The sequence below is a fragment of the Hypomesus transpacificus genome, unplaced genomic scaffold, assembly GCF_021917145.1.
Source record: "Hypomesus transpacificus isolate Combined female unplaced genomic scaffold, fHypTra1 scaffold_480, whole genome shotgun sequence".
NCBI classification, from domain to species: domain Eukaryota; kingdom Metazoa; phylum Chordata; class Actinopteri; order Osmeriformes; family Osmeridae; genus Hypomesus; species Hypomesus transpacificus.
The window spans coordinates 8,805-30,390 of NW_025813997.1; the positions used below are offsets into that span (position 1 = coordinate 8,805).

The 21,586-nt window shown below is 41.2% G+C and overlaps 4 protein-coding genes across 7 annotated transcripts; all 4 read left to right on the top strand.

Moving 5' to 3' along the window:
• The first annotated feature begins 530 nt into the window (after positions 1-530).
• Positions 531-6,065, top strand: nfe2l3 (nfe2 like bZIP transcription factor 3). Its single transcript, XM_047017153.1, has 5 exons — positions 531-1,455; positions 2,911-2,997; positions 3,094-3,195; positions 3,317-3,794; positions 3,933-6,065. Exons 1-5 carry the CDS (start codon positions 922-924, stop codon positions 4,697-4,699), a joined length of 1,968 nt encoding a protein of 655 aa, XP_046873109.1. The 5' UTR covers positions 531-921; the 3' UTR covers positions 4,700-6,065.
• Positions 6,066-7,439: 1,374 nt separating this feature from the next.
• Positions 7,440-9,206, top strand: LOC124465393 (chromobox protein homolog 3-like). Its single transcript, XM_047017152.1, has 4 exons — positions 7,440-7,845; positions 8,064-8,238; positions 8,334-8,428; positions 8,632-9,206. Exons 1-4 carry the CDS (start codon positions 7,715-7,717, stop codon positions 8,756-8,758), a joined length of 528 nt encoding a protein of 175 aa, XP_046873108.1. The 5' UTR covers positions 7,440-7,714; the 3' UTR covers positions 8,759-9,206.
• Positions 9,207-9,699: 493 nt separating this feature from the next.
• On the top strand, positions 9,700-12,886 carry LOC124465395 (chromobox protein homolog 3-like). Of its 2 annotated transcripts, none has more exons than XM_047017154.1 (5): positions 9,700-9,813; positions 10,445-10,617; positions 11,037-11,205; positions 11,361-11,455; positions 11,684-12,886. In XM_047017154.1, the coding sequence occupies exons 2-5, from the start codon at positions 10,445-10,447 to the stop codon at positions 11,808-11,810; spliced, it is 564 nt and encodes a 187-aa protein (XP_046873110.1). In that variant the 5' UTR covers positions 9,700-9,813; the 3' UTR covers positions 11,811-12,886. The 2 variants fall into 2 exon arrangements, with proteins under 2 accessions (XP_046873110.1, XP_046873111.1); XM_047017155.1 differs by having other exon boundaries at positions 10,472-10,617.
• A 1,141-nt stretch (positions 12,887-14,027) lies between these two features.
• Positions 14,028-19,303, top strand: snx10a (sorting nexin 10a). Of its 3 annotated transcripts, XM_047017149.1 has the most exons (8): positions 14,028-14,671; positions 14,910-14,938; positions 17,100-17,144; positions 17,316-17,402; positions 17,637-17,737; positions 17,903-18,001; positions 18,170-18,376; positions 18,650-19,303. In XM_047017149.1, the coding sequence occupies exons 3-8, from the start codon at positions 17,115-17,117 to the stop codon at positions 18,792-18,794; spliced, it is 669 nt and encodes a 222-aa protein (XP_046873105.1). In that variant the 5' UTR covers positions 14,028-14,671; positions 14,910-14,938; positions 17,100-17,114; the 3' UTR covers positions 18,795-19,303. The 3 variants fall into 3 exon arrangements, with proteins under 3 accessions (XP_046873105.1, XP_046873107.1, XP_046873106.1); XM_047017151.1 differs by having other exon boundaries at positions 14,028-14,938; XM_047017150.1 differs by lacking the exon at positions 14,910-14,938.
• The last annotated feature ends 2,283 nt before the right edge of the window (positions 19,304-21,586 follow it).

The following is a 21,586-nucleotide window of genomic DNA, read 5'->3' on the forward strand; positions in this document are numbered from 1 at the left end:
GTCTCAACAAGCAAATAAATAAATAAACATAATATTTAGACTCAAATATAAACTATAATATATGAATATATGCACATGTGTACATATAAACATACTGTAAACGTAAACAATATCCACTGTTTGTCACTTGTTAAGGACGAACGTGAGTCAAATTGACACACGTTTTGTCTTATTGCCACAGAGCCCACTCATGATTTTTACTTTAAGCCTATAGATTGGTAAAATGTTTTGCATGATGTGTAGCCTATTGACTGAATGTATGTGTCTGTATTGTTCAGCACTTCCTACTTAAGTTTTACATTAAAACCTGGAGACATTGTGTTTTCGTTGTATAAATTCAGCAGTCCGACAAAACACAGAACCTCCAAAGTAAAATTATACTCATTGTTATAGTATGCTGGCGGAAATGTTCAGTGGACCGACTTTATGACTGGTGTAGATCTACAATTGGCTATAAACATAACGGATTGAAAGATTGTCCAATCGGAGACTGTTGCGATACAGCTCTAGGGCTGAGGTTGTGTGGGAAATATGCAAATGTACCTCGAGGTCCCCTCTTCATGGCAGACAAACGAAGACAATTTCAAGATATTAAATAAACACTTCAGTCTACTTGATAAATAATCCAAACGAAGACGAAATCGTCGGGATGTATATATGTTTGACCGTATTTTAAATATTTGTTTAGGTGACTGAACATCCGTTGCTTGAACGAGGTATGTTTCTGTCAGGAAGTTATCAGAAGCCGGTAGTGCTTGGCTAAGCTAGCTTGCTAACAAATTCGCCGGTGCGGGCGGACCTCTTTGTCTGACAGGGGAAGGGTACGCGTGCTCTTTTGTTTGGCAGTTTTCTTTGTCAAGTCGGGGAAAGGGAACTGTCGCGACAGTGTTTCTCCTTAGTGGCTATTCACGTTATTTAAAAATGCAAAACGTGAAGAAATACTTCACAGAGGGCCTGATCCAGTTTACGATCTTACTCAGTTTAATCGGAGTTCGCGTGGACGTCGATAGCTACTTAAACGGTTACTTCTCCCCTCTGTTAGAGATTAACGTTGGACCAAGCTCAGCTTACATCCAGACACCCTTTCACAATTTGAGGGACACCTGGGACGGATACAGCGTGCACCCCAAATGTCTCGAGTTGGACTATTTCTTTACCAGTCGCAGGCTGCTTGACGAGGTGCGAGCTCTCGGCTCACCTCGGTTCCCTACGCAGCTGAATGCATGGCTCGTGCACCAAGTGCCTGACAGTTCGGAGTTCCAAGAGCCATCAAACAACATAAGTAATGGCGCTGACATAAACTCTGGCTTGACTCTGGAGAGTGCGTTGGACAATGCAAACCACAGTGATCTTCTGTCCGAAGACGAGAGCTGTTTGGACCGACGAGAGGAGTGCCACACTGCAATCCAGGAACAGTGTGTGTCTGGGCCTTACATTGTCACTGGAGCCTGCGAGGTATCCAAAAGATTGAAACTAGCACTATTAGCTGCTATAATCATTTTGGTGGGCAGATTTGTGAACTCGGATCAGTTAATGTTAAATGATATATTCACCCATTTCAAATTGTAGCTAAATTACCACTAGTTATTTACCTGCTTCTCATTCTACTTCATGGGGCTTGACACATTGTGTCTTAGCTGGTTTGTTAGCTAGCTAACTGATTCTAACCAACTACCAGAATATTAGAGAAATGTTTGAACACATTGCCTATACAAACACTTTCACTTTTCATTTGAGATGAGGTTTGTGTACTCTACGCCTATGTCAAATAAACTAGCTAGCTTTCAGAAGTTATAGTTACACTGCTATCTAACAAAAGACCAAATGCACCTGTTGGGGACCCAGAAATGTCTTGGAAACATGTCTTGGCAAGTCAATGACTGGTGACACAACATCAGTGAGGGTTGACAGGCTTTCTCTATGTAAAGTAACTCAAAGATAAAACAAAGGGTAACATTTTACCAATAAGTGTGTGTTGGGTTGTGAGAACATTTTATTTCATGGTCTACACATCTTATGAATCCAGTTTTTCTGGTACAAAACTTAACAGCTGCTAGGTGTATATGATACCCTCAGCCCAGTGGATGTTGAATCTGTAATCTTACCCCACCTGTTAGGCTGTATGCTGTGGGCTTGGAGAGGAGAATTTGAAACAACCCCCCTTTAGTTACGTTAAAGCTGTAGTCTTCGATCCCAGACCCCTTTAGTTACGTTAAAGCTGTAGTCCTCAATCCCAGACCCCCTTTAGAGCGAGTCTAGTCCAGAGAGATATCCTTTGTTAGCCACTGTCTTTCCTTTACTAATGTGGTGTTTAGTTTGTTTACTGACAAAGTATGGCACAGGTGCAGGCCAATTTGGGCTCATCTGAAGCCTACAAGTATAAAAGACCAACTTGTCCAAACACACTTTGAAAAACATCACAAGCCTCAAGTGTTCATTTTGATGCAAATACTTCCTTGTGCTCCCCACCCCTCACCCCTGGAGGGTCTTGTGGCAACTGTGGCGTCAGTCTACACTTTAGACAAACCCTTGCAGCTGTTAAATTACTTGTAGAGCCAGTTCACCACATTCTCACAGTACCACCTGAAATACACTTGTTGCGATTGTCAAAATCCCCTCACACACACACACACACACAGCTTAAGTTTACATTTCAAGAAGGAATTACAGCATATTAAAAAAATATTTAAATCTTCTATAGACCGATAGATTTTTTTCTGTTAAACGTAGGATGGCAGCAAGTCATTCAACTGGCAAACCACTCAAGTGCAAACAAAATAACGATAAACATACAAAATTGGCCATTGTTGGAGACCTTCTTTAAAACATAATTAGGCTAAACCACAAATAGAACAGTGGGAGAACCGTCAGGACTGTCAGCTAACAAGTACCCCCTCCCTCTCCCCCCAGGCCCAGGACAAGGCTGATGGAAGTGATGAAGAAGCAGAAGAGCCTGCACCTGTGACTCAGCTCGTTCTCAGTTCCACACTAGAAGAGGTGCCCACCATGAAAATGAACAGAAAAGCTCAAATCAGGCTCAAATGATATCGAATGTGTTTGTGTGTGCTAATGGCTAGTTGTTTTGTATTCCAGCATCTGCTTGATGATCCCCAGCCACCCTCAACGTTGTCTGGTTCTGGAGATGCCCCTCCTACGACTCTTGACTGGAGCCACTTTCTCTCTACCGATTTTGATGTAATTTGTTTTTCCTTATTGCTGACCTATTTTTGCAGTTAACCATGTAGTTATTTCATTGGCGATTGGACATCACTTCTTCTCTACTATCATAAAGGGTGTGTGAATGTTTTCTTTGCAGGATTTGGATCCTTTGGTTCCCCAGCGTCTCTCTGACCTAGACACTGATATCTCCAGCGCCATCAGCCAGAATGTCAGTCTGCGTGATGCCATGGTGAGAGGTACTGGACCCTATGATGTCGTCCCTCACAGGGATGAAAGCGGATCCGTTACCCAGCAAAGGGGACCTTACTTCCGACTGGAGTCTACAAACTCCTCTCACTCGGACTCATCACCAGGCGTAACAGCAGGGCTAGCCACACTGCCTTTCTCTTCAGTGTGCAACGCAACACGGAATGTTACGTCCGACAGTGCACTAGGAGGCTGCCTGGATGAGGCAGTGTTTGATCAAATTAACCTGCTGGGGCTGGAGGGGCTGGATTCCATTGACCCTCAGCTGCTGGGAAGCCTGGAGGGAATAGACCCTCGAGTCCTAGAAGACCTGGACTCGGACTCTGGCCTTTCATTGGAGAACAGCTCTAGAGGCCCCACATCTCCTGGTGAGAAGGAATATTCCCATTCATCCATTTAGAAAGGCGTTGTAATGGTCTGGTTAGCAGAGTTATTTGTTACCTCTCGTGTGATCAGAAACCACCAGTATATGTATTGAAATGTAATCTTACTGCTTCACCCCGCAGGTACGTCAGAGGTGTCATCCTCCTCCAGTTCATTCTGCGAAGATGAGGGCGGAGCCACAGGCTACAGCAGCGAGGCCGACTCCCTCCCCTCCAAGGGCATTGCCGACTATGACACATGGTCACAGGTCGATCTGAGCGAGAACGTTTGGCACGACCACAGCTACTCCTCCCCTCCTTATTTCCAGTCGTCGGTGCCTACGTTCTCCCATAAAGCCATCAAAGAGGAGCCTCTAAGCGAAGAAGAGTATGACAGGGATGACGAGCAAGAGCTGAGCCGTGATGAGCTGCGAGCCAGGGCCATGTGCATCCCCTTCTCAGCACCGCAGATTGTCAGTATGCCCGTGGAGGAGTTCCTGGAGCTTCTGGAGGGGCAAGCTCTCTCGTCTGCACAGATCACCCTTCTCAGGGATATTCGCAGACGCGGAAAGAACAAGCTGGCCGCCCAGAACTGCCGTAAACGTAAGCTGGATGCCATCACAGGGCTCCAGGAGGAGGTGGAGAGGTTACAGGCCCAGAGAGACACCCTGCTCAGGGAGAAGCAACACACAGCCAAGGCTCTAGGGGCTACGGGCCAGCGCATTGAGCAGCTCTCTAGAGATGTCCTGGCCAGGTTGAGGGATGACCTGGGACAACCCCTGACCCCTGACAGATACAGCCTGCAGTGTGGAGCCAGTGGAAGGCTGGTGGTACAGCCAATAAGAAGACCTGTTGTAACCACAACAACGTCAAGTAAAAGCGATAAAAGGAAGAAGGAAAAGAAGCCTTGATGCAGAATTTGCTTTTGTGACTTAGTTTGTTTCTGTTCTTTTGGAACTAACTGGCTTCATTCTGGTTATGAAATGGTGTCAGCTCCTCTGCTTATCTGGACTCACCTATTTTGGGAGCCTAATCAAAGGTAGAAACGCAAAAACAAAAACATCCCCACAAACAACTTGTATGTCAACCCATCTGTAAATAAAGAATGTCAGAATTTTTCCAGGAAAAACAATGTAGCACAGACACTGGATGCTTTTTCCCACTATATGAAAGGGGGCTGGGTTGAATAGCTATTTAAAGATGTGTTGAGTGTTCTTGAACTGAAGTGTAAGGTTTGCAGTATAATTTGTGTAGAAGTACAACGGTAAGTTGTAGAAGCGTGAAATAAATGAATGAACTGAAATTATTTAAGTTCACATGTAGAATTGACCATATCAGAATACTGTGGTTGTATTGACTGCTATCAAACGTATCGTCGAGTTCTAAGAGGCCGATGTTCTATTGCCCCAAGTTAAAATGCTCCTCAATTTTCTTTAATGGTAGAATGCCAATTATTCTAAGGGCCTTAATTTAAATTTGATAGTTGTGCATCTGTGATGCACAGATGTGATTGTTTTTGTTATATAAGAGCAGTTTTTTTTATCTGACTAATATTGAATGAATAATTGTTATTTTTGTATGATTTCCCCGACTAGTTTAGGCTTTGAGTCAGACTTTTCATTCTACCTCACATCTTCCTTTTGGTTGTTTATGGTCATTTTTGAGAGATAATATTTTTGGGGTCTTAGCACGGGCAACGGAGAGTATAGGAACACAAGTGCACTAAGACAACACAAATGCTTCACCGTTTGTCATAGTGAAACTCAAATGGACCTAACAATAGACAATACAATCACCACTCTGGTTCAAAGGAGCACAGTATGCTTGTATAATAATAAAACAATTAAAAAATACATTTGTGCAAGTTAAAACACAAGTGATGTAGATATTAAAAATAAAAAAAATAATCAGGAACATAAAGAATATTGATGCAGTTTTAGTTTGTTTTTTATTATTTTGGTTTGTTGGAACGTCTTTAAACCTTGTAAAACCTTTCTCAGTTGAAGGGTGTGTTGTTGTTATTGTTGACCACATCACATAATCTGACTTTTCTTTGCAAATGTTCAATCTTTTGGTTTGACCATAAAATATTGTTTTTACTCGTTTTCTTTCAGCCATTTACCGTTCTTTTGTTACTCAGTTGGGCTTGATTGCTATTTGATGACCGCATGGTGAAGGATGTGGAGAATGTGGGATCTCTTGAATAACTAATGTTGTTCTCTGTGAAATGGGTCTTAAATTAGTTCGTTCTGAGCTCAAATAAAAAGTAAAAACGGATGTGGCAGTTTTTTTCCCCACTTGAAACATCCGCTTTAGGCCTACGATACTCTCAAACTAATTTTGAATAAAATAAGGTGGGCTGTGGGTGACTTCAATCGTAGTTTTGCCATGCAGCCAGTAAGCTGCTTTAAATAACCTATACAGGTTTAACTTTTAAAAGTTTGCTGTTGTTTGGATAGTGGCCTGCAGTTCTGTGGTGCGGTTGCTTTGGTGCAGACGCAACGTCATCCATATTTTACACCCCAAGAGAAGATGGGTGAGTGTTTGATAAATTGTCCACTAATTGTGGTCTTTATTCTTACCTTTTCTACACGTTTTAAAGGTTTAATGTCATACATAATGTTAAAACATGTAGACATTGCATCATGCAATTTGCATGGGTCTTCATGTTAGCCTTATATTTGCTAGATCGTTAACTTTTTTTTGCAATTTTGCTAGACTATAGGCTACTAACTAGTAGTAGCTAATTTACTACTTGAATGACGCGTCTGTATTGCAAACTATGCCAGTGGCGTTAAAGTCAGGTGTACAGTACCAGAAATATATTTTTCGTAAAGACTCAAATCCACGTAGTCAAGCCAAAATCTAATTTTTTACAGACAACCGTCATATCCTCCGCTCTAACCAGGCTCACTTACGTTTTTCCCGCGCTACATATCTTCTGGCGTGTATCAAACCACAACACAAACATGATTCAAATGTATTCGACACGACTAGTACAGTATTTAGCCCTCATCCAACATTTCGAAATATAGGGTGCTATATTGTTTGCATTGAAAGTAGGACGACTTGTTGCTGGTGAAACCGTTGTCTAATGTTATGTGGCCTTAGCTAGCGTTATTATTCATAATTTATATTTAGATATTTAATTTGCCATTTAATTGATACAGTAACTAGTTGTTATATGTGTAGAGCTAGCTAGCTCTAGAGCTATTGCTAGACAAGCTACTATGTAGTGCAAACCGTTATTCCGCCCTATTTGTTTTTCTTCCACACTGTGTTGGATTGTTGCTGGCCTACAGTATTGACGAGGCAGACTAGCTATCAAGTATATGTTATATTAGTAGCTAGCACTAGTACTATATGGAAAGAAAAAGGCCGTCTCTACCTTTAAAAAGTCATACTTTAAGAAAAACCGAATTTTATACTAAACAGACATTTATCCTAGCTCCAAAGCTACCCCTCACGGCAAAAACGCTCACAAGACCAATCAATACTGTAGATGCTATGCTACTAGCTAACTAGGGTCAGTAAGCTGGGGCTGCTACCATACCGGCCAAAATTAAAATGGGCTCAAACCACTTCAAATCTGCCTCTGAGGTAGTAATAATGTGTAACTGTAGTCTACTTTTTAAGTTGTTTGATGCTTGTTTGTTGTCTGTACTACACCCTACACATTACCGATCCTTAGCATTAGGTAGTGATAACACGTCCCCAGAGTTCCTTTAAATCGAACCAAACCTTCCAAGCGTGAAGACAACTTTAGTGTCACCGTTTTGGTGAATATTGAGTCTTCACGAGTCTAGACCAGCTAACATTGCTAGCTACAGTGTACTGGAGCGAGTAAACCATTCCTTTTTAAATCCTACAGTAAGCCATTCATCTCACCAAAAAATGATTAATTTTCTCTTATATTTCAGTCTAACATGTCAAATCAGAACACAAAATGTAAGGCGGTCCAAGAGGAGCCTGAGGAGTTTGTTGTGGAGAAGGTGGTGGACCAACGCATTGTCAATGGGAAAGTTGAGTTCTTCCTGAAATGGAAGGGATATAACGAGTGAGTTGGAAGTGTTTCCCTGGTGTTAATGAGCAGGTTTATGTACATGCAATATTATTGTTGTTCATAAAAATCCATGTAGATAGAAAATGAAAATTAAATGTGAGTGCCATGCTTTCAATAAGAAGATACTTCCCACAGAGAAAGACAATTCCTTTTTTGCCTCATTGTTGGTCTTAAGCTTGTTTCTGTAATGTTTGGTACACTTGCTTCACCAGTGTGGATAATACCTGGGAGCCCGAGGAGAACATGGACTGTCCAGAGTTGATCTCAGCGTTCTTAGAGTCCAAGAATCATATTATGGAGAAGCCAGAGTCCACCAAGAGGAAGTCCTCCACGGAAGTGCCCGAGACAGAAGAAGAAGAGGGCAAAGCCAAGAAGAAGAAGGACATGGTGGGTGATATTAAATAACTTATATTGTGCATCTATACTCTTTGGCGATATTCTCTGCCTCATAGTGTTTGTTTGTGGATTGCCGTGTTTTCCAGAATGAAAAGGCCTGTGGCTTTGCTAGGAATTTAGACCCAGAGAAGATTATTGGTGCGACAGACAGCAGTGGAGAATTGATGTTTTTAATGAAGTGGTGAGTTTTTCCAAATCCAATTCAGCAACCCTATTTTATTTTGACTGTTTGACTACACATTGGATCACTTCACTTTCAAACCAAAGCAACTGGGTAAGACAAGACAAAAGTCAATACAAGAGTAAGTTATCAGATATATTTTAAATGCACGTATCAAACTATTTTGTTTCTTTTCCCAAAAAATTCTATGATCTACTATACAGGAAAGACTCAGAGGAAGCTGACCTGGTTCTAGCCCAGGATGCTAACACTCGCTGTCCTCAAGTTGTCATCTCCTTCTACGAGGAAAGACTCTATTGGCATGCCTGCCCTGAGCATGAGACCCAGTAGCCTCTTGGTTGATAACTGGTCTGACGGCTCTACAAAAGTTTAACCCTCAACAGTTTGAGGACAGAAACATGCCCACTGCCTCTTTCTATTCACATTTCTTTATAATGGTTGCATACCAATGGTTAAATGCCATTTTTTTATCTGAATATTATTAGGAATTACATTTAACCAAAACAAAAATCCTATAGCTTTTTGTGAACTCTCAAGTGTACTCAGCCAATACAAATGCTTCACCAGTTGTCATAGTTACCCTAAAGTAGACTGATGTCCAAGAGACAATAGAATCATTAACTACTAGTACAAAGGAGAAAATTTTTTTGGTCTTTGTAAATCAGTATACATTTTTTAACTTTGATATCATTTTTCAGATGAAGGTTGTGTTTCTGAATACATAATAATATGTTTTTCTTCACATAAGTTCACTCTTGATTTTTCCATGGAAATACGTTTTCTTCCCTACCACTTTGTCATGGTATGACCATTTAGTTCATGATGTTACAAATATCTTTACAAACTTGGTTAGTTTTAAAATGGGTTTTGGTAAGTTTGGTTCTTTCTAATAAAAGGTTAATAAAGTGTCAATGTCAGTTTTTTGGATCCCACAATTCCAAATACTGTATCAACTTGAACAGCTCACAGTATGGAGTTTTTGGGACTGGGCTACATTCACAGTAGGTAAATTGAAAATTGGGAGGAATATTAGATTTTGGTATAGTAAGCTATTTCTGATCATTTCTGCAAGTAGGTGAGTTTATTTATTAATACATGCTGTGTATGGATATTGAAGACAGAAAGATTCACTAAAGAACTACTGATTGTGGTAGCTTATTTTAGTTTTCCAATCTCTTGCTTTCATACCTGGCTGCACATCGGGTCACACTGTGCCTCATTACTACCCGTAGCTCCAGAAAGAAAACGTGCGCAGACTCAGTTGCAACATAAGTTAGATGCACACACGAGGCTGGTAGAGGGAAGAGTGATTACTAAACCTCTGCATCTACAAGCCACTCGTCTTGTCTGCCATCTTCATCAGTGTTTTCGCACCCATTTTAAAGGTGAGTCCCAAGCCTCGGAAAGCGAGGTATAATGCCATGCATGTTATATAGTTGCCTCATACGTTTGACGTTATCAATGAGACAATGATTACAAACAAGGCCATTACTGTACATACCTAGCTAGCTTGGTAGTTTTCGGCGAGCTTTGTGTACAAGCTAGCTAGCTAACATCAGACGCAGATAATGTTTGCATATCTAGAGTTGGTTGGCTAACTTCGCTTGCACGACATTCTTGTTACGAAAACTTACTACGCTAGCTGATTTGTATTCTTAAATTACTACACTAGCTAAATTGCATTTCTGGGCGCTGTGTGTACTAGTATTCGGCGCTTTGGTGTGAGCTAATTAGCTAGCCTAGTTGTTGGGGAAAGGTTTTAGTGAGCTAGGCAAGCGAGTATTTTTTCAAGAGGCCGTCGATTAAAATTAAGCGCGGCACTACCGTTGTATGTTTCAAGTAATTTAGATGGTTAGCATAAACCAAGTAAGTGACTAGGCCTAAACGATTAGTCTCAACAGTTTGTACTTTCTGGAGTCTAACGAAACTAAATGTTAGGCCCTGTCGCCTTTGTAGGTAGCTTGCTATGTGTTTTCTCTTTGGACTGTTATTAAATTCTTGGTAATTCATCTCAAGATGAAGGCCTCCCCTATTGTTTCGCAGTCTAACATGGGTAAGCAGAAGCAAAGCGTGAAAGGAAAAAAGGAGGTCCAGGAGCAGCCGGAAGAGTTTGTTGTGGAGAAGGTGATGGACCAACGCATTGTCAATGGGAAGGTTGAGTTCTTCTTGAAGTGGAAAGGATTCACAGAGTGAGTGTGCTTGGGAACAAACGCTTCCCTGGTATGGGTTGTGCATTTCTTATTTACATTTACATTTAGTCATTTAGCAGACGCTCTTATCCAGAGCGACTTACAGTAAGTACAGAGACATTCTCCCCGAGGCAAGTAGGGTGAAGTGCCTTGCCCAAGGACACAACGTCATGTGCACCGACCGGGAATCGAACTGGCAACCTTCAGATTATTAACCCAACTCCCTCACCGCTCAGCCACCTGACTCCCACTCTTATATTCATGAACACGTCTAATTCTTTATCCAGCTAGGGCTGTGGTGTCAGGCTGTCCTGGTCTTTTACAAAATCAATACATTTTTTGATTTGGCTTGAAATGTTAGGGGTAAACGTCCAATTAATCTTGGTAGTATAAACAAACAAAGAATCATGTTTTGCCAGTGCGGATAATACTTGGGAACCTGAGGAGAACCTGGACTGTCCTGAGCTGATCTCGGCATTTCTAGAGGCACAAAAAACTGTGGTGGAGAAGCCCGAGTCCAACAAGAGGAAGTCCTCCACGGATGAACCAGAGACGGAAGAGAACAAAGCCAAGAAGAAGAAGGATGTGGTTGGTATTCTTTAAGTACCTAGTTTGTGTGAGGGTCTGTGGGAAAATTATGTGGAATTGTTTCTAATCTGCATGTAGGAACATGCAGATTAGTAACCCCCTGAGTATGACACTATCCAAACTTATTTGGTTGTGGTTTGTCTTGTGCATTCCAGACTGAAAAGCCCCGTGGCTTTGCTAGGAATCTAGACCCAGAGAGGATCATTGGTGCAACAGACAGCAGTGGAGAATTGATGTTCTTAATGAAGTGGTGAGTTATACATTGTCTGTCCAAGTCCTACTAAATAGCATTTGTATATCTCACTGTTTAATTTAATCACTTAAGTGATTTTGAAACGTTTTGTTGGATGAAATGCATGCATTTTTTATAGAAGTGGGGTATGTGGTTAAAACAAGAATAAACAGGTTAGAAATTTGTGCTGGATAAAATCATCATTGTAGATGCCTTGATCAATAAGCATGTTTGTTTATTTTACAGGAAAGATTCAGATGAAGCTGACCTGGTTCCAGCACGTGAAGCTAACACTCGCTGTCCTCAGGTGGTCATCTCCTTCTATGAAGAAAGACTCACCTGGCACTCCTGCCCAGAGGATGAATCCCAGTAGCCTCTTCTCCCCCACCTTGATCTGCTACCGTCCTTGTCTCTGCCTCTCAGGGCTGACCTCCATGTGGTTCACCTGCATTGGCGTTTTTTTAAATGTAATTTACATTAGTGTTAGTGCAGCACAAGTATACTTTAGTAATAGGGAGAGTAAGCTATTCGGATATGGGTAAAGGGTGAGAATGTGTGTTAGAGCATGGACTAAGGGTTACAATTGCCTAATCTTAACAAGTTAACTACATCTTAACAATAGAACCGCCAACACTACTCTACCCCCTAGAACTGCTGGGGAGTGTCATGTTTTGCCCTCCTACTGTAAACAGTTAAGTTGTTACATAAAATGTTTTCTTCAAACGGTAAGTTTGACTTGGAAAAAATATTTCTAAAATTACGTTTATGGGGTTTATTAATGAAAAAGAAATCATTGATCTTTTCCCCAATCTGATTATCCCGAACTCGTGTCTTTGAGCATTGACAGAACTTCTTGAGAAGTTAGAAGAATTTCATCCTTCTAAACTGGGTCATGTTTCCAAAACCAGATCAATCAGAAGACAATGGGTGACGACAAGCTAAGCAACCAGCCCTGTTTAGAGTGGTATTCGACAGCAGTTTCTATGAGGGGTAAAAATGACCCCTTGGTGGTAAATAATTCTCTTGACCCTACACCCATCATAAATCATTAGATGTTATAATCCCATGTTAAGGAAAAGTCATGTTTTGAGGTTTTATTTCAAGTTGCATGCATTTGAAAACATCAAGGGGGTCATTGTTACCCCATGGCAGTTCTAGTGTTAAATCAGTTACAATTTAAAATGTTCTCAGAGGATTATACTGAAGTTTAAGTATATTTTCTCCCTTGCTCACTATCATAACCTAATCTTTTGTCCCTCCCCCCATGTTTATTGTTTATGTCCTGAGTTTATGAACAAGAGACTTGTCGGTATGAATTTTTTTAAGTACATTTTGTTAAACTTGATGTTGCATTTGAATCCTAACTAGAACAGTCTTTGCTGTATATTCCTTGTAAATATTTTTTCAAAAAGCTGTTCAATAAAGGTTTATATGCTTCATTTTACTACACATTTTTTCATCTACTTGATCTCAAATTTGTTAAGCCTTTGTGACATAACTTATCGATAGCCAGGAATCATTGAGTAGTACTATCGGGGCAGAGTGTGCCATTATTATATACCAATGACTAAAACGGCTGACATGGCAGACGCAGGATGCTTGGCCCATGACTGGCATTATGGTATTTGGAATGGACTTTGGACCTGTGCTGCTGTACAGTTGTGGCAGCCTCTCAACTAGCTATTTGTGGAGACTTCAGTCAGAAGAAACTTGAGTTCCCAAAGAACATCTTGAAGTGGATACTAATGTTATTGGTTGACACTGAGAAATGCAGTTTGGTGGGATGTATTCTTTCTTTACACTCCTCAACATCCCTGAATATTTCTTTATTAATCTGCTTGAATCAGGTCAAATTACTCTCTCCAATATCATTTATTGGAGTGTCATGATTTCAGAAGGTGAGCACTGGAAATTGGAAATGCACTCACAAAGATGCCACAGATAGGCCTATACACAGACACGTCCCAGACTCAAATAGCCTTTTTTCCCATGATAGCAGTCCTCTGTATGCTAATTACCAGACATTATCCATCAATGGTTTGATGAATGACGAACTTGGAGGGGTACATATAGTAGGAGTGCCTACTTAGACCTCACATTCACTGAGAGATGGGTCTGGTTAAGTAAGGAATGTTGTGAACTAATTTCATTCTTTTTTTCTGCGAGCAAGAACTTTAAAAGCTTATGGTAAGAACTTTTGATTAATCATACTGACGACTGTGTGTTTATATGTGTGTAAAAGTTTATGGTCATGTGTCAAGCTCTTATTTAAAATGTCAAATATATTTCTACATGGTAGCTGAATGGATTACATGGGCCTATGCATTCCATCTGGGTTACAGATAATGCTGACTTTCTCAAAGAATCAAAGATAAATTATTTTTAGCAGACTTCAGTTTAGGGTCAGACAGAGTCCTATGGGCAGTCAGGCAAATCCAGTTAGCAGTAGATAGATTAGACTTTCTAGACAGTAAGCCTAGCCAACAGTAAACAAGAGTTGTATAATTATTCACTCATCATTGTTTATAGAATGGTGGCAAAACTGAAAAGTTCATAATGGAAATTATAAACAGTGAAATTGTAGGCTAACTATTAAAAATAGACTTGTAAGTAGAGCATTAACTATTGTAGATAATACATGTCGATAGAAAAGAGTAAATACAACTTACGATACAGGCTTCGACACATGACACATTATCTATCAGCATCACATATTTTAAAGTGGCTTGTTAGCCTACTTCTAAATAATAAATGTCCTGCTTTTTGTCACAGCGGCACATTAAAGTTTGTGAAGTTTATTTAGGAAATAGTTTCGGTGAACTATTTTGAGATGGTCTCCAATTTTAAACTCTCACATGCATATCTTCAACCAGATAAAAACGGTATTCAGGGCCGTCAATTTGAATAGGTCCAAGAGGCAGCTAAACAATGTCGTCGATCTTTTTGGTCTTCATGACACCCTTCTTTCAGTCAGTTAACATCTGTTATCCATTCTGTCATTCAAGCAAGTTTTGGATGTGTAGCCTGACGTCAACCATGATCCACATCCACTTCGATTAACGGGGACGAGTATAGAGGCACAGAGAGCGCGCCGCGTTGCACACAGCCTACAGTGAATTGTAGAGAAGTCTTCAGTGAATAGCGGAGCCACTGGGAAACCCACGCTGCAATCAAGTCCGCTCGAACAGCAGCTGGTTTACAACAAAAAAGCAATCTCCAGGAACAGCACATGAGGTGAGTTTTTAAATGAGGAATGAATATACATGTTAGACATAACATGTATAACTTTTATAAATGTTAGGAAGCCTCTCGCTCTAAAATTTTTTGAATTAAATTCCTTATGTCAAAACAAAATACATATTCTGGCTCAGCTGTAGGCTAAGTCTACAATCATTTAGCTGAAATTCAAAACAGTCTGTTTATAAGAATCATTGCCAGTTAAACATAATATATTTGGCTGTGAGTTTCTAAGGAGCAGGCTCCAGATCCAGTCAAATTAAGGTGAGAAATGATTCAAATATATTGTTCTTTGAAACTTTCTGTGTTCATGGTCTTGATGGGCATTTAGGCTGTCACAGAGATCAGTAACAAAGTTCAGCCGTGTAAGGCCACTGAAAACTAGGCTACAATATAAATCATTGAAATGCGTTCCAATTCTTTGATATCCTGGCTATTCTTTGGTTAGGCTTACTTCTGTACACGTACTGTGTACAAAATGATGTCACCCTCCAAGTAGCTTTCGAAGGAAGGTATCTATCTTGGTAAAACGTATTCATTACTGTGGCTGAGACATCATGTGACGTACTGTTTTCGTGTCGCCTTGTTGTGGAAGAGTAGATGCTAATTTGGCAAACAGGCTCAGGGTTTCACCAATTCTTGGAAGTTGCCGTGTTAAACATGGCCTCTGAAAGGTCAAACAAAGGGTCAGACTCAGCTTTCCTAATGTAGCCTTTGCTACTTGTTCGAAAGGAAAAAAGTTATCCGGTTAGAGAAAAAAAAACATGCTTTAGCTGCCTAATTCTTGATCAGCGTTTTTCTGTAATCTGATTATAGGATATTTAGGCGATGGATTCGGACATGGCTGTGTTGTCACATTAGGCCTACTTTGACCTAGAATCCAAACTAATAAAAAAAATCGGATCCTCCAAATGTTAGCAAATTAGAGCCTATTCCCTGTAAAAAAATCATCATCATCAATCATTTGAGCCATGATACTTCTGAACTCTGACCTGTTTAGCTGAGACGTGGCCTTGTGGTGTAAGCTTGGTTGTGATATTTTTTTGGAATGGTGTTTACTAGCAGATTTCTGGTTTTTCCTGCCCTGCAGCCCTTGTCTTTTTGCCCTGCTTGTTTTTCTACCTATTTCAGCCTTTGGTGTTTTAGGTATATAGGCTACTCCTAAGTAGCCTGACGTTGTCATACTCATAATTCTAGTCAGAATATGAGTCTGAGAACTCTCCGTTGGGCTTTTACTACGAGGCTTGTTTCAAGCGAGCCTGGAAAACAAATGCCTCTTCGCTCAATTGGATAGATCTACAACCAGAGCAACAGAGTATGTTAAGCGCCGCATAGTTGTTGTCAACAGAACTAAACTGAGAGGCAGCTAAATCTTTACTGACTAAACTGCAAGCAGACTTTAAGTATGCTTGAAGAATGAATACAAACGATTTTTGCCGGTGTTGTAAAATTAATTTAAGGGTAGGGGGAGTACTTGTTCACACGGTCAACCTTTTTGAGCGAAACAATAAAGGGCAATGCATATACGAACAAGTTCTCCGTTTAGAATTACAACTCCACAAAAGAAAAGGAGAAACCACAATGGCCACTGGGTTTTCATTGTGTCCCATCTTCTTCGCAACCATCGGGGCCAGCTGATAAATTAAACTTTTACCGAATCCCGTAGGAAGGACGGCAAAAACATATTTTCCATCGACAAATGCCTTGATTGCGTCTCTGTTCCTCTTTCAAAATTAATGCGCTGTCGATGTCTTCTAAAACAGGCTCGATGGTAGAATCATAACATCCCAGATCTCCAGCGGTAGCCATGTTTGTTCAAAACGAATTCAACTTAAGCGCTCTTTTGTGTCGTGGGTGATTACCTTACTGTTGATCATCTGTCCATCATCGTATAAAGCCCGCCCTGGCAATTTCATTGGTTCTCCCAGATTCTGGTTTTCTGTAGTTGGTCCCCAATACGAGACCCTCCAGACCCAACTTCCCGACCAATTTTTTTTGGGGGCGGGGAGAAGTTGGGCTGGCAGCCAGGCTAACTCCTAAGTACGTTATGAACCTGACTGCACAGCTTTTCTGACAGTAATAAGGTGTCCCTGATAGATAACTGGACTTTGTCAGCCAGTAACTGATGCTTACGCAGTTAATGTCAATGAGTTCTTGTCATAACAAGACACTGACCTGAGAGATGTATATGTCTGTAGGTTGTAGTGACACTGCTTGGGTTACTGTATTCCACTGTGTTGCAGTCGGTTTCCCCGCTCAGTTCTGCAGTCTCACTATTTCTTAACTGTTGCAATAAACATTAACAATAAGCTATGTTGTGAGATCTTGATTTCATGAGGAAATGATGTACTGCATTGACTGTTTTATGTTGCCATTTAAAGATGCCGTTTGAAGATAACACAATCTTATTTCACTACTTCCTTAGGTTCCATTGTTCACTATGGATGGCATTGACAGTCTGACAAAAACGGTGTGTATGGGTATATCTTATTGATTTGTAGTACAGTTCGAAATGAGAAGCTTTTCTAGTTGGAGTCTTGAGGTGGAAAATGCTTAAACATTCTACTTATACCCATAGAAAACACACACACACACAAACTTTCCCTATAAAATCTGAACCTTTAGTTTTTTCTTCCTGTAGGATTTTGTCAGCATTTGGGTTCGTGATCCCAAGCTACACAAAGAGGATTTCTGGCACACGCACGTAGACTATGAGATCTCTTTACATGTGAGTACCCCAGTTATCCTTGTCAGGTATGGCTGTAGATCCAGGGCTGTAGATCCAGGGTATAATGATGTTTCGTTCATCGGCAGTCATTGGTATTTGTATTGTCAAATGCCCTATTTATAGCTTGCATTGGCCAGGGTATAGTGAGAGAGGCATTTATTATGGTCACCAAGTGGTTGTAAGGTCTGTCAACAATTGCTGATGTAGTTTCCACTTTCCTCTTCCTGTATGTAGACCAATAGCATGTGTTTTAGGAAGAAGACTTCTTGTGTGAGGAGGAGGTACAGCGAATTTGTTTGGCTCAGACAGCGTCTGCAAGACAACGCTCTGATCATGTAATTCCCAGAAAACGATTACTATTTTTCATAACATTATTTCCTTAGGCTTTTTTTTTTTTTAAAGCCATAGTGCATTACTATAGTGCAATATGTCTTGATGCTTTGTTGACTCAAATTAAAATATTTTAAATTTGCTGTTGCTTTGGTTACCTGTTTCTACAGAGAACTACCCAAACTGCCTCCCTGGAACCCTTTTTTCAGTTTCAGCAACCCCATACAGGTCAGCCAGAGGATGAAGGGCATGCAGGAGTTTCTAGAGCTGTACGTTTTCCCCCTATATTTCTTCTTCTCCCCTTCCTCTTCTTTCACCTGCTCGATTACTAGTCTCATGAAAAGGGCTTTGAAAGTAACAATACCATCTAGTGGTCGAAAGAATACTGATGTTTCAAGACCTCAGACCTAACTTCTTTCTCCCTCTGGCCTGTGCAGTGTTCTTCAAACGCCACTCCTGCTGTCTGACAGCCGCCTGCACTTGTTCCTGCAGTCCCAGCTTAGCATGGCCAAGATGGAGGCCTGCGCCCGGGGCCAGACACGCTACACGGTGGCAGAGGCCATCCAGAAATGGATGGACTGTCACACCCCTCACTGCCCTGCACAGGAGGTGGAAAAGGCCTTCTGCGATTCCACTTGTGAAAGGTGAGGATGTGTGCATGGTGCACAGGGGATGGGTGTAACGTGTTAGTATGGAATGTTCTGGTGTTAGCTAGTTCAGTATATTGTTTGTGTAACAGGTTCATTTTAGAAATAGGATATTGGATGGCAGGCCAATTGTTTGTGCGTGTGTGCTAAGATGTGCGGCATTTCATTCAGTCATATTTTATGTGTAAGGTTCTTAGTTATGGTTTGATTGTTTTAAAGGAAGCACCATGAGTTCCTTCAATAATTGCCTTAGATCTTTTGTTCCCCCAGCACAACATCATCAGGTCTTGGTCACAGCATGGACAACCTTCAGAGCAGCAGTTCTCCAGTGGACTGTGATCCGAGCACCACAGAAGCAACGCTCTTTAGCTGCCTGTCAAAGTCTCCGTGCCACCATGACGTCATTCATCCCTGACTATAACCGTGCGCACACAAATGCATGCACATGGGTATCCAGCGCACACTTTTCTTCAGATACCCTGAACAAAGTCTCCTGTATGTGATTTGCGTGTGTTAGCTCAAAAGACTACAAGTAGCTACTTGTGCAAGTTGAGTAATTTGAGTCCTGGAGTTTTCAGAAGACACTGCTGAAGGACAGACATTTTAACTTAGTTACTGTTTGTTAGTATACATTTCCCCCAGATCTTACTTAATGAAATGGCTGATACATTTAGTAATAATAGGTCTTAATGAATGAAGAATAATTCAAATGTTATGGAATGGTGAGGTGCTAGGATAAATCCTTGTCTGTTTAATGTTATAAAGAAATAGGCCTGTTCCTGTTTAAAAAAAGAATCCAATTTTATCATGAATACCTATGTTAACCTGCAGAGCAGCAATACTGGGAAATATTCTTAAATATTACTTTGTTTGTATTTTTATGTTATAAAGCAAAGGGACACAAGGACAATGTTGTAGCTGGGCCTGTTGGAAAACATTTGACAATGCTTTTATTGTGATTTAAAAATGTAGTTTAAAGATAAATAAATGTTTTTTTATTAAGCTGATGGTGTTTACTTACGAAAAATTTGGACTCGACATGTTCTGTGCCTGCAGCAAGGTCCTTTTCATGCTATAGATACCATAGTTGTGCCCTTGTTCTGATGAGTCTTTATTCTAGATGCATGGCAATATCTGCCCAGTAGAGGGAGGTTGGAGACTGAAAAATGAGTGTTCATAGGCTATTTGTCTGAAAGCCAAGGAGATGCAAAGTACTTGATTGTCAATGTTATAATATGTTTGAAATCCACAAACAAGTTGAGTTTAACTATAGTAAACAGTACGATTAGATATTCCAGAATAAGAGCTGTATTACAGATTATTTATATGTACCCCCCTCCTATGCAGATGCTGTAATGAAGCAAACTCCACTGTTGTTGTTTGAGCTGTCAGGTAAAGCTCTGTGGCAGAAGTGTGGTTGATATGTGGTGTAGGAAGTAAAGGACTTTGGCAGGCCTGTGTCTGTCAGAGGGGAGGTGACATTGCCGAGTTGCCCTGAAACATCCCATCAGGGGGCTCCTTTCACAACACCTCAGGAAGCTGGGGGTCCAATGGCTGAGCGGTTAGGGAATCTGGCTATTAATCAGAGGGTTGCCAGTTTGATTCCCGGCCGTGCCAAACAACATTGTGTTGTTGGGCTAGGCACTTAACCCTACTTGCATCGGGGGGAGTGTACCTGTACTTACTGTAAGTCGCTCTGGATAAGAGCGTCTGATAAAACTGACTGTAAACCATACACGACCCCACACCCTCCTACTCCTTGCCGTCCAACACATGGGTTCAGTTCGGTCTGTATCAAGTACACAGGTTAGCAGCTGTGTGTCTATTTGTTTTTCTTTGCTAATCCTAATCAGATAACAAACAGGACCTAGCCACAAATCTCTCCCAGCTCAGACAAGCTCTTTAAATTAGGAACATGTATCACAAATTGTAAAATGACGTTGTCCTCATGAGGGTCACCTGCCAGCAGAGGCCCACGATAGGGCTGTATGTACGTTAAAGAACCTAATGCATGTGTTTCAGAGTGCAGGCTTGCTGGCCACAGCCCTCTGAATTGAGAGTGGGGTGAGCGGAAAAAAGTTCTTTATTAAGACAGCATCTGTCGTTGCCCCCCCCTGTCGACCTGACGTCGCCCACATCATGTGTAAACCGGGCCAACCCCCTGTCCTGAACATCCTGCCTCCTCCCAGCCGGCTCCCCCTGCACCCAGCCGGTAATGAAGCTGTCACAGGCTTCACTGTAGCGACAGAGCCGGATTCATATTGCTCACACACATGCACACGCACATGCCGGAACACTCCGTCCACAAGAACGCACAGACATTTACCTTCTATCTGCTATCTTGTCTACTGCTTTCCATCTATGGATTTCACTTGACCTTATCAACGTAAAACCAGACAGCTTGCAGGCTGACACACACTCACACACACACACAATCATACGTACACACACACACACACACACACACACACACCACAAAGCCAACCCAGAGCTTCAGATCACAGACCATCTGTACAGTTCCATTACAGCTATAATAGACACATCAGTGACACACACGTGTGCACACAGACACACACACATTGCTCTGTTCCTCCAGGGCCACGCAGTGCAGTCAATTTCCGAACAAAATGAAATGGTATTCCAAAGTCGGGAAAAAGAGGGCATCTAATTTGTGTGTGGTGTGTGTGTGTGTGTGTTTTGTGACTTCATCCACGGTTTAGATATTAAGTATTCATGGTAAGTCCATTCCTGCATAGTAATTTATAACTCAATTTCCAGTGTGCATCGATGCGCTGTCTACCTCCAAAACACTAAACAAAACCCGAACCCAATTGTTCAACAAAGCAATTAGGGTGTGTACTGAGTTGTGAACGCAGCCCGTCGCCAAAACTCAAGACTTGTGTGATATTTTTAATTGTTAATTTTCTATCGCATTAGTCAACACAGACACAGGGCAGGTGACTGGGTTTTTCGACGACAGATGAAATGATAGTTGATATTTCACAGATGATGTACTACAGATGATATTTCACGTCTGAATGCAAGAGGTTTGTTTCAGTCTCTGTGTGCTTAAATGACATGAAATGAAAAGTTCACCAACGCGTTTTTTTTTATTGACTTTATCTGTACCTCTATCCTATTTCCTTTATTTCTAAACTCGCTAGCCTTTCTTTTTCACAGCCTCCCACTCTCCTCAGGTACAGAGCT

Excerpts from the sequence above, each read along its gene's own strand:
- LOC124465395 (XM_047017154.1), top strand. The coding sequence starts at position 10,445 with ATGAAGGCCTCCCCTATTGTTTCGCAGTCTAACATGGGTAAGCAGAAG. Across the intron at positions 10,618-11,036 it reads AAGTGGAAAGGATTCACAGA|TGCGGATAATACTTGGGAAC; the intron begins GTGAGTGTGCTT and ends ATGTTTTGCCAG. Across the intron at positions 11,456-11,683 it reads TTGATGTTCTTAATGAAGTG|GAAAGATTCAGATGAAGCTG; the intron begins GTGAGTTATACA and ends TTTATTTTACAG.
- LOC124465393 (XM_047017152.1), top strand. The coding sequence starts at position 7,715 with ATGTCAAATCAGAACACAAAATGTAAGGCGGTCCAAGAGGAGCCTGAG. Across the intron at positions 8,239-8,333 it reads CCAAGAAGAAGAAGGACATG|AATGAAAAGGCCTGTGGCTT; the intron begins GTGGGTGATATT and ends CGTGTTTTCCAG. Across the intron at positions 8,429-8,631 it reads TTGATGTTTTTAATGAAGTG|GAAAGACTCAGAGGAAGCTG; the intron begins GTGAGTTTTTCC and ends TCTACTATACAG.
- nfe2l3 (XM_047017153.1), top strand. The coding sequence starts at position 922 with ATGCAAAACGTGAAGAAATACTTCACAGAGGGCCTGATCCAGTTTACG. Across the intron at positions 1,456-2,910 it reads TTGTCACTGGAGCCTGCGAG|GCCCAGGACAAGGCTGATGG; the intron begins GTATCCAAAAGA and ends CTCTCCCCCCAG. Across the intron at positions 2,998-3,093 it reads TCAGTTCCACACTAGAAGAG|CATCTGCTTGATGATCCCCA; the intron begins GTGCCCACCATG and ends TTTGTATTCCAG.
- snx10a (XM_047017151.1), top strand. The coding sequence starts at position 17,115 with ATGGATGGCATTGACAGTCTGACAAAAACG. Across the intron at positions 17,738-17,902 it reads CAAGACAACGCTCTGATCAT|AGAACTACCCAAACTGCCTC; the intron begins GTAATTCCCAGA and ends CTGTTTCTACAG. Across the intron at positions 18,377-18,649 it reads TGCGATTCCACTTGTGAAAG|CACAACATCATCAGGTCTTG; the intron begins GTGAGGATGTGT and ends TTGTTCCCCCAG.